The sequence below is a fragment of the Furipterus horrens genome, unplaced genomic scaffold (assembly GCF_987537825.1).
Source record: "Furipterus horrens unplaced genomic scaffold, mFurHor1.1.pri manual_scaffold_3, whole genome shotgun sequence".
Classification (NCBI taxonomy): domain Eukaryota; kingdom Metazoa; phylum Chordata; class Mammalia; order Chiroptera; family Furipteridae; genus Furipterus; species Furipterus horrens.
In genome coordinates, this window is record NW_028327173.1 from 54912763 (window position 1) to 54924960 (window position 12198).

A 12198-nucleotide genomic window follows, 5' to 3' on the forward strand; every position below is an offset into this window, starting at 1 on the left:
TTTCAAAATGTTCCTTCTCAGGCCTATCATGATAGTCAGAAAACATTTCCACAGCTGTACTGGGGAGTTGGGTGTGGTAGTGAAAGGCAGGAAACTGAGTCTGCTTTATTCAAAGAAATAGCTGTACTCAAAGAAATAGCTATAAGGGCAGTGTATCCTCAGTTTTAACAAAAATATTTATTAACCTGCTTTAAGCAGATCAGTACAAGAAGCATAATGTTCCTCATTACTCTGATCAGTAAAGAATACCAGAAAGTATTTCTTTTCTATCTTACAAAACTATTAAATAATGCCCTAAGAAAAAGGGTTGTATATTACATGAAAGAAGCCAAAAATAGGTCTTTCACTAAGTGCAATTCTAAAGTGAAAATTGTTCCAAACTAAAATCATACAGGGAGGAAGTGGAGTGTCTATCACAAGTCTGCCAATGCTGTAACATGCCCATCTATCTAGTTAGTGTGTCTGGCAATCTGGGCGAGAGTGGATTGCACACTGCTTCAGGCAGCGCTAGTCACTCTTTATTTCCAGTAACCATTTTTCTCCATCAACATTTCAGCAGTAAATTATAGAATCTATAACTCAGTCCTTGATGTAGGACAATATTGGCAAAGTTGAATTAACCACAAATCTCTACACACTAACTCTTCTGATCTTGAAAAACTGACCTGTCTTCTGTTATTTAACAGCACTTCTGTAACAAGATTATCTTTTGACCATGATAAAATAGACATATTTGAGTCTATCAAGCAAGAGGGAAAAATTACTGTCTTATATGGCAAGTTATTCTACAGAATCTTTACAAATATTCATCAGTTTGGAAATGTGTCTTAGGCCTCACATTTGTAATACGACACAAAATGAAGAACAACATGGGAGTCTGAATGGCTCAAGGAATTCAGTAAAACTGCCAACCTCAACTGAAACCTTTCAGACATGCCTAACTGAGCCTCTCATCTCTTGATTCAAATGTATGTGTTTCATACATTCACTTCAAAGGGTATCAAATACAAAATTTTTTTTTTTAAACAGGGAATTTTTAAATGCCTTGTGCAAAATGTCTAAATCTTATGCTGTTGTTTGTTAAGGTAGATTTTTCCTACCACATATTCTCAAGGGTCACTTGTGAAAATGTGCCATTGGATAATTCTTAGCATGCCCTGTTTTCCATCACCTTAGGAACATCACCATCTATTTTTATTTTCTTAAGAAAAAAAATCCTTCAGCCTCTATCACATATCAGTCAAGAAAATACAAAAGCAAAATTCTAAACCTGAAAAGAATGTTTTCGAGTTTTTCTTTGAAAGGTTTATGCCTTATAAAACTTACTTTGCACAGGCAGCTCCTATTTTGTCATGATCTTCTGTAATAATCGTGACCAAGATTTAGGCTTGGTGAAACCAGCATTTGACCTCAGCTATGTGTTACCCCAAAGTAAAGTGCCCCAAGGGACTTCAATAATAGCACCACTGGCTTTCAAAATCATAAAATAATATTATGAAGTAAAAGAGAGGTCTATAGCTTCTTACCTTAAATCTCTGAATTCGCTCCTTTCTAGCTAAGGTCTCCAGTTTCTTTTTAATTTCAAGCTGATGGTAACGCTAAGCATACAGGATAGAATGGAGGAGAGATTCATATCAATTACAGCAACAAATTTTGTAGAGAAAAATAATCCTCTCAGCTAACTGTATTCTCAATTATCCCTCTTGTTATTGAGATGGAGAAGAATCACTTGCTTTAGTGTGCAAGTGGGAATATAAATTGGTACAACTCTTTGGAAAGCCGATAAAATATGTATCAGACAGTTAAAAGTGTCCCTACCTTTTAATCAGTAAATTTTATTTCTAAACTTAGAAGGAAATCTTATTTTTTTAAATACAAAATGTGTTATGCCCAAAAATGTTGTCTAAAAGGCGTTTTCGTTGTTGTTGGTTGTGTTGTTCTCTTCAAAGCAAGAAATTCAGAAGCACAATAAACCTTAAAAGAATGGTTAAGTATTTGGCACATCTATATAATGGAATAAAATATAATCATTAAAATAAGGTTCATAAAAATTTTGTTCTAAAAAATGGAAAATACATGTAATACAGAAAAAAGGAGGATAGAGAATTACACAGAAATGCAACTTAATTCATCAAGTTCATATTGTGTGCCTGTCCCCCTGCTAGGAAGCTGTCTTGCGTGCATCACCACTTCGTGAACAACCGTGATTACTGTCTTATTTTACAAATGAAGAAACTGAGGTAGAGGACCATGAGTTTACCCCCAGGTCACACATCTAGTCAGTGGTTGAACTTTGGTCTATCTGACACTAACTTTCTATTTGTTTTTGTTTGATTTTTCACAAAACCATGTTTCCCTCATGGCACAACATGCTTTTATTCATTTTTTAAAAGATTTTAGTTATTTATTTTTAGAGAGAGGGGAAGGGAAGAAGAAAGAGAGGGAAAGAAACAGCAATGTGTGGTTGGCCTCTTGCACACCCTCAACTGTGCCCTGACTGGGAGTCAAACCAGCAACTCTTTGGTTTGCAGGCTGGTGCTCAATCCACTGCGCCATACCAGCCAGGGCAACTTTTACTAATGTGTAATATGAATAGAGACTAAAAGAATATGTGAATATGTAAACAGCAGTTATCTCTGAGAGGAGGCATTAGATTTCCTTTTTCACTTTGTTTTCCAAATTTTCTATATTATCATATAATTGAAAAAATATAAATCATGTAAAAAGAATCTGCTTATAACTCGGGTTGAAATCATTCAGGCACCTTTGAGAGCATTTTAAAGAGTGGTTTTTCTCTGGCCCTGAGCCCCTCCTGCTGCTGAGACCCTGCAGACTCAGTCACTCCCTACTGACCATCACACTCCTCTTTCTTCTCACCCCTTTCCAGCTCTCCCACCCACTTATCACCAAACTTTATCAGAGTCAGTATTAACCACTTTCCATCTCTCATTTACTCCCAGCTCACCACAGTCACCCACTCCCACCATCCCTCCTCTTCACCTTTGCTGGAACTACTTCTGCCAAGGCCACCGAAGTCTCTGTCCTCTGGGTCAAAACTCCTTTCTTTTGTCCCAGTACTCATCTTACTCAACCACTCTGCTGCTCCTGAGAACCTCCTCTCCCAGGACGCCACCCTATCAGGCACATCCTCCCAGCATTTGAAGGTTCTTTTCCAGCCTGTGTTGTTGTTCCTGACCTGCAACGCACACAGCACGCGCCACGCCAGAGACCCCCACGTTTCCCTGGGCTCCTTCTCCCTCACCCTCCTCACGCACTCAGTGCGAGCCTCGCTCCCGCTCTCCTAGGACAGCTGCGTCTCCCCACGCTTCCACTCCTGCTGCCAGCCCACACCCTTTGGCAACGGCTTCCTAATTGACCTCCCACCTCCAATCTTTTCCAGCTCATTAATCCATCTTCCACAATTTTAGCAACATCATCTCTCTAAAACTGCTCTGCTCATTTGCTTCACTCCGCTGCTAAACAACGTGTCATCGCCTCCTCACCTATCCACTCCGAACCTAGTCTGCAATAGAAGGCCCTCCAGAAACTGGGCCCCCGACTTAGTGGGGTGTCCCTTCCTGCCAGTCTTTGAACCAACCCATGTGCTATCTGGCCTCCGTGAGCTTTTCTTTCCATCTCTCTGAAACGCCTTTTTCATGTTTTCATGTGGTGACTCGCTCAGGACCTCTGAGCACAGAGGCAAATCACTAATCCCTTCTTTTCTAACTCTGTTTCTTTTTTCTGTCATTTGATCCCTTTCTACAGTATTTTTTTTAATATTCTATCTCACAGCTATACATCACATAGCTTCCTAATGGTACACAGTAAGCCTGCAATTAATGTTTGTTGTATGAATGAATTCACGAATATTAATATAACAACATTAGTAAACAGCATCAGCCTAAACTAAATGTGAGACAAATGTGGCAATTTAGAAATATTCTATTTGTTAATTTACATATTATAATTATATATTACATTTTACCATTTATCTACATGTATGCCAAACTTTAAGAATACACAAAGATGCTTAAATAATAGCATATTTAGCAGTCATAATGTGTCAGTTATATGAAAGTTTGGAAAACCAAACTTCAAGGGTCAAGGCTAATACAGAACTTTATGCTTACTGATTAAGTTTGAAAATAGGTGTAGATTAATTTTACACTGTACTATTTTAACTTTAGTTATAGAACTGCAACTAATACTTTTATAAGCAAGTGAATTTGGGGGTCATTAATAGTGATTCTATGTAATTCATGCACATGATATAAGCACAAAATGAATTCCTAAATTAACAGGTCATATACATCTTGAGTGAACACAACACTTGCTCAATATGATGGTACTAGAATTTTCAGTGGCACTAAACTTAGGGTTGGTTTACTGATGATTCTATAGTTGTTTATAAATGTTTACTGCACCCACAGGTCAGTGGTGTTATGAGCCAAGTTTTCTGATTTATTGCTGTGTGTTCAAGCCAAGAAGTGACATGCTTTTTCACAGAGATTAAAATGGTGTTGATGCTTGAAACTACAAATTTCATGGAGCAAGGCTAAAATAATTTATCAAGCTAGCTAGATATCCTACTAAAAATGCCATGTCAGATTTTTTAAAAAGTTGTTGATACTTGGATTATAAATTCATGCTGACCAATGTGGCCTAAAGTAGGAGGGACAGCAGATGTTTCAATGCCTAGTCCTTGCAATTTAGCATACGGCTGAGCTTCAGAGCCTTAAAAGAATAACAAATCTGAAATAATTCATGGCAGTGGAATTACTGATATTTAAACAGATGTCACCCTTTTTTAGCAAATGGAAATTGAGGTCCAGATGGTGGGGACTGGTATGTTTTAGAGAAGCCATTAAGGATTAAAAATCTACATTTGTTAAATTAAATATCACAAAATATATAATGGTGTCCATATTTTTCTCAAACTGAAAAGGAGAAAAGCGTACTTCAGTCTGTTGCCTCCTTGCTACATAGAGAGATAGAGAGCACTTCTCAGGCCACCATGTTCCATTCTGTTAAAATGAAATACAGGGAGAATACCCCTGCCAACCTCTGGATACAGAAGTGTTATTAATTATCATATTAGAAAATATCAGTTATAAAGAAAAGAGTAAATACTTGTACCTCCATATCAAGAACCTTATGGAAAATAGCCTGGGCTAAGCACTCCCGGATATATTTTTGGTGATCCCTCTTCATGATATTTAGTTTGTATTCTTTTTCAGAAAGTATTCTTCCACTTCTTGTGATCTGTCATGAATCAATAAAGCACACACAAAAATACAAAGCAGAAAATGTATTGTTAGTCACTAAAAAGGGGGAGAGAGAGAGAGAGAGGCAGTGTCTTCTAAGCCTAAAGGAGTATGTTACTGTGGTTGATAAAATTTCACTTTTAATAAATATTTCATAAGGCAAAAAAAAGAGAAAGGCTGTCTCATGTATCCATCACTGTGAAAGCACACACAGGTGGTGCACTTGTTGTATCAAACAAGGTTTTCATTAGAATAGCAATTTTCCCTTGATGAAACCCAGGTGTTCTTTTCTTTTCTTTCTTTCTTTTTTTTTTTTTTTTTTTTGCTTGCTTTTGGGAGGAAGGGGTGGGGTGCTACCTTGAAACAATAAATAGGAGCACTGATCACAGGACTGATGACCTCACAGGAAGAATACTTTGAAGAGCAAAACATATAAGCTACAGAGGCTCGCATCAGTTTGTTTTTAAAATAATTGGCTTCATTACTTTGTTTTCACATTGTTCTTACTTCTTCCACTCTCCATCCTGGAATTTAATTTGTTGTGACTCAGATTTTTTTACGTTTTCCAGTGTTGCAGATATAAGGTATTCCAGGTTGGTTTAATTGGCATCACTGCAAGTCAAAGGAATTGTAGTTTCTGTTTTATATTTACAGTTGACCCTTGAACAACATGGGGCTTAGGGGGTACCCCCGCCATGCAGTAAAAAATCTGCATATAATTTTTGAATACTCAAAAACTTAATTGTCCTTCAGTACCTGGGAAATTGGTTCCAGGACTCCCGATGATACAAAAATACATGGATGCTCAAGTCCCTTATATAAAATGGCATAAATCAATACGTACAGTTGGCCTTCAGTATGTGCAGATCAAAAACAATACAAGTATTTATTGAAAAAAATACACACACAAGTGGACCCATGCAGTTCAAACCTGTGTTATGTATTATTCAAGGGTCAACTGTATTTGTTTTTCTTTCCTTTTAATCTTTCCTATGGGCATTTTTTTTGTATTTTTATATATAAGGTTATTTTTCTTGGATTGTTCATCTTCTTCCTTTCCACTTAATTAAGCCTACTCTTGTTCTCCATTCTAATCCATGCCCACATATTGATTAATTTTGATAACTATAGTTTTTTTTTTTTTTTCTTTAATACTGTTGTGACATACTGGAGTGTTGTGATTAAGATGTGCTACAGACATACATGACTTCTGGCCAAGATGGAGGTGTAGATAGACATGCTGCGTCTCCCTCCACAACTAAACAGGAATACAACTACCTCAAAACTAGAAACAACCAGAAGATCCAGAAAATCAAACTGCATGAAATTCCAACAAACAAAGATATAAAGAAGAAATGCTCATCCAGACAGGTAGGAGGGGTGGAGCGGACACCGTGTGGTGGTGGCAGCAGTGGCGGCAGTGGCAGGTCAGCAGAAAGCACAGTTACACATTTTAAAAAGACAGGAGGGACACCTGGGGAGCGTTCCCACCTCCTCACCAGACTGTGCAGCTCACTGTCCCAGCACTGGGGAAAATCAAGCCTCATTGGTTCTGACTATACAGACCAGTGGGGGTTGGGGCGGAGGCAGAAACTGCCAGTTTCTCAGCAGAGTCTGCTTGTTTAAAGGGCCCCCACAGTCCTAGAACATCTGCAGACCCATCCACTCTAGGAATGACAGCCAGGGCAAAAGCTAGAGAGGCACCAGTCCCATATGGAAGTAGGAGAAGTATCTGGTAAAGGGGCAAGTGCTGGGCAAGTGGCATTGTTCCTTCTCAGACCTTCCCCCACATACAGAGCCACAACATGGTGAAACAGGTCGCCCTGTACTGAAAAATCCCTAAGGCTCCACCCTTTACAAAGTAACAGGAATGATGGCTCTACCAAAGATATAGAGGCAGACACACACAGGAGACTTCACACCAAGATGGAGGCCTAGACTGACATGCTCTGTCTCCCTCCATAATTAAGAAGGAATACAACTACCACAAAACCAGAAATAACCAGAAGTTACAGAAAATAAATAAAAGTCCAATGTATGAAGTTATAAAGAAGTGGTGCTTATCCGGATGGGTAGGAGGGGCGAAGCCGGGGCAGAGAGGTCAAGCTGTGCTGGTGGCGGCAGCAGCATCAATGGTGGCAGGACGGCAGTAAGCACAGACACCCATGTTTAAGGGGAGGCGAGAAGCACCTGGGGAGCACTCCTGGCTGCAGACCAGACCTGTCAGCTTGCGATTCCAATGCCGGGGAAGGCAGACTCCCATTGCCTTGAACTGTGAGGCCTGGAGTGGGTAGGGATGGAGGAGGAGGCTCCCGGTCTCTCAGCAGAGAGTGAATGGCATGAATCCATCATCGACCCCAACCCCTACAGAAAATGCCACAGCATGGTGAGACGGGTCGCCTGGTAGTGATGAGTGCACAGGGCTCCGCCCCCTATAGCATAGGAGGTGTGACAGCCCCACCCAGGAAGCAAAGGCAAACACAGAACTGTCAGGATGGCACAGATCATGATAGAGATCCCAATCACACAGCTGACCAGACAGCAAATATCTAATCTAATGAAGCAGCAGATAGGAAATCTTTCTGAGGCACAGTTCAGAGCTTTGGTTATAAAAATGCTTACAGACCTAACAGCAGATCTTAAACAAGATGGGGAAGGAATGAGGGCTAGCTCTGCTGAAATGAACAAAAACACATATGAAACTAGTGGTGAAGGGAAGAAAACCAGGGATCAAATCAGCAAATCGGAACATGGGGAAGGAACAAACAGACAACCAGTGCAGAAAGAGGAAACTAAAAGTGAGGAAAATCAGGAGACGCTCAAAAACCTGTGGGACACCTATAAGCAGGCCAACATCCAAATCATAGGGCTGCCAGAAGGTGAAGAAGAAGAACTAGAAATTGAAAAATTATGTGAAAAAATAATGAAGCAGAACTTCCCTAACTTGGGGAAGGAAATAGGCTTACAGGTCCAGGAAGCACAGAGAGTTCCAAAAAAACTGGACCCAGGGAGAATGACACCAAGACACATTATAATCAAAATGTCAAAAATTAAGGATAAAGAGAGAATCTTAAAAGCATCAAGAGAGAAGAAGAGAATTATGTACAAAGGAGTCCCAATAAGACTCTCATTTGATTTCTCAAAAGAAACTCTGTAGGCAAGAAGGGACTGGCAAGAAATATTCAAAGTAATGAAAAGCAAAAACCTGCAACCATGATTACTCTATCCAGCAAAGCTGTCATTCAGAATAGAAGGGCAGAGACAGTGCTTCCAGGACAAAGTAAAGCTGAAGGAGTTCATCAGATCCAAACCACTGTTATATGAAATGTTAAAGGGACTGGTTTAGGAGAAAGAGAATCAAAACTATATGAACATTAAAATGAAAACTATCACAACAACCAAAACAGAAGCTAGGGAATCGAAACAAAGGCAAACTAAGTAGGCAATGAGAGAGGGAAAAGAATTATAGGTATGGGGAACGTATGGGGGGAGGTCAGCAGGGAGGGGGGAGGGGTAAAAGGGAGGGAGATGATGCAGGAATTAAGAAGCTAGTAGGAGCGAGTGGAGTAGACAGGAAGATGTTGAGAAGAACTATATGCACAACCAATGGGCATGGACTAAGGGGGGAGGACAACTGGAGGGAGAGGGTCACTAGGTGGGGGGGGACAAAGGGAAAAGAAATTGGGACAACTGTAACAGTATAATCAATAAAGCATATTAAACATTTTTTTAAAGATGTGCTACAAGTAATAGGCTATTGATAATCTTTTTTTATAAATAAACTTTCCAATGGAAGAAAGGGATGTGAACATTTATTCACAGCCCATGGACACAGACAACAATATTGGGAATGGATTGAGGTGGGGAGACAGTGGTGCTGGGTGCAGGTGGGGAAAGGGAGAAAAAGCAGGAACGATTTTAATAGCATAAAAAATAGAAAAAATACATTTTTAAAAAGACAGGGATGCAGTTATAGAAAGTATGCTTGGAATTACAACTTAGCCAGAGTGTTTGAAATGTGTTGTCCATGAAATATCACATCATGTGCTCCAACTGAATAAATATACTAAGAATATGATGCACTGTCACTTTCTCTGCAGTTAACATGTGTCAGTGTTACCTCTCCCCTGGAAGTTGTCTGATCTCTCCAACTAGACTAGAAGTTCCTAAAGGGAAAAAGTTCTGAAAGTTGAGATGTCAGAATCAACTTGAAGGCAAATTGAAAAAAAAAAGGTTGGGATTTTGATGGGGATTCCATTAAATCTCTATATTGCTTTGGGTAATGTGGCCATTTTAATTTAGTGTTGTGGCCATTTTAATTTAGTGCAGCAACTACAGAAAAACAGTATGGACATTTCTCAAAAAATTAAGAATCACATTACCATATGACCCAGCAACCCCTCTAATGTGTATCTACCTGAAAATTTTGAAAACATTTATTTGTAAAGATATATGTACTTCTGCAGCCAGGTAGAGCCAGCATTGCAGCCTGGATGTGTGGGGCTAGGGTGAAATAGGGGAACTTGTCCTCCCAACAATAGCAGCCAGAGGACCTTCAGGGGCACAGCACTGAAATTTCATTGATTTTGAGCCCCATCACTCACCACGGTCTCCTGGGACCGGATCACATGGAAGCAGGGAACCAGAGGCCATTTTCCACTACCCCACAGAGGTCTGAAAAGCCAGAGAAGTACAAGAGAGTTAAAAACAAAAAGCAAAAAACAAAACACTTGTGCCTTTAACCAGACTCATCAAGAAAGAAGAGAGAGGACCGAAGTAAATAAAATCAGGGATGAAAGAGAAATTACAATCGATACCACAGAAATACAAGAGTCTCGGAGATTTATGAACAACTATATGCCAAGAAATTTGACAACCTCTGGGAAATGGACAAATTTCTCGAAACATATAATCTTCAAAAACTGAATGAAGAAGAAGCAGAAACCCTGAAGAGACCAATAACAGCTAGTGAAATTGAAGTAATAATCAAAAAACTCCTGGCACACAAAAGCCTTGAACTGAACAGCTTCACAGGTGAATTTTACAAAACATTTAGGGAAGAGCTAATTCCTATCCTTCTCAAACTATTTCAAAAAATCCAAGAAGAAGGAAGACTCCCAAACTCTTTATATGAAGCCAGTATTATCCTAATTCTAAAACCAGGTAAAGACATGACAAAGAAAGGAAACTACAGGCCAGCATTGCTAATGAATATAGATGCTACAATCCTCAACAAAATATTGGCAAACTGGATCCAGCAATACATTAAAAAGATCAGGCACCATGATCAATTGTAAATGATCCCAGGGATGCAAAGATGGAATAATATTTGCAAATCAATAAACATAATATATCACATAAACAAAATGAAAGATAAAAATCACATGATCATATCAATAGATGCTGAAAAAGCATCTAATAAAGTACAGCATCCATTTATGATAAAAACACAGCAAAGCGGGAATAGAGGGAACATACCTCAACATAATAAAGGCCATATATGAGAAGTCTACAGCCAGCATTATATTCAGTGGGCAAAAACTAAAAGTTTCCCCTCTAAGATCAGGAGCAAGACAAGGGTATTCGCTTTCACCACTTCTATTTGACATAGTATTGCAGGTTCTAGCCACAACAATCAGAAAAGAAAAAGAAAGAAAAGGCATCCAAATTAGAAAGGAGGAAGTAAAACTGTCATGATGGCATGATAGTGTATATAGAAAACCTTACAGGATCCACCATAAAACTACTTGACCTAATAAGTGAATTTGGCAAAACAGTGGGATACGAAGTCAATATTCAGAAATTGAAGGCATTTTGTACACCAACAATGAAATATCAGAAACAGAAACTCCATTTACTATAGAAACAAGAAAAATAAAGTACCCAGAAATAAACTTAACATGGAGGTTAACCGCAATACATTAACAAATCAACAAACAACAAGTGCTGGAGAGGATGTGGAGAAAAGGGGACCCTAGTGCACTGTTGGTAGGAATGCAGCCACTACGTAAAACAGTATGAAATTTCCTCAAAAAGCTAAAAATGGAACTGCCTTTTGATCCGGTGATCCCACTGTTGGGAATATACCCTAAGAATCCTGAAATGCCATTCAAAAGAACCTATGCACCCCAATATTCATAGCAGCATTATTTACATTAGCCAAGTGCTGGAAACAGCCTAAGTGTCCATCAGTAAATGAGTGGATCAAAAAAGTGTGGCACATTTGCACAAAGGAATACTAGGCAGCAGAAAGAAAGAAGAAACTCCTACCCTTTGTGACAGCATGGAGAGAGGTGGAGAATATTATGTTAAGTGAAATAAGCCAGGTGGCAAAAGACAAATACCATATGATCTCACCTGTAAGTGGAACCTAATGAACAAAACAAACAAATGAGCAGAAGAGAACCAGAGACATGGAAATAAGGAGCAGATTGATAGTGACCAGAGGGAAGGCAGGAGGGAGAGAAGCTGGGAAAGAAGGGGAAGGGTCTTGTCAAGGAACAAGTATGAAGGACCCATGGACATGGACAACAGGGTGGGGATAGACTGTGGGAGTGGAGGTGTGGATGGGCCAGGGAAGAACAACAGGGGAAAATCTGGGACACCTGTAATTGAACAATAATAATTTTTTAAAAAACTTTGTGATTCATCACCATGTACTGGAAGACAATAGAAAGACTTTTTTCAATCTACTTGAAAAGTGCCATTCATACAGAGATTCCTAGAGAAAGAAGAAACCCATCAAACACCATGGCGAACCAATGTAATGATGCAGTTCAGAAAGAAAATGAAAATTCTCCAGAAAATAACCTTAAAAACATGGGAAAATGTGATTTAAATGACAGAGAATTCAGTAATGCATTTATGAAGAACCTCAATAAGATACAAGAAAACAAAGATAGTCAGTTTAATAAACTCAGAAACCAAATCAACA

General features: G+C 39.1%; 1 protein-coding gene across 1 annotated transcript in view; it reads right to left on the minus strand.

Moving 5' to 3' along the window:
- Positions 1 to 12198, minus strand: part of ERICH3 (glutamate rich 3) — a 124678-nt gene that overhangs the window by 86652 nt on the left and 25828 nt on the right. The window contains exons 3-4 of the mRNA XM_090271681.1: positions 5137 to 5262; positions 1527 to 1598 (exon numbers count right to left, since the gene is read on the minus strand). Coding sequence (XP_090127807.1) covers positions 1527 to 1598; positions 5137 to 5262 — 198 coding nt within the window. The remainder of the gene's footprint in view (positions 1 to 1526; positions 1599 to 5136; positions 5263 to 12198) is intronic.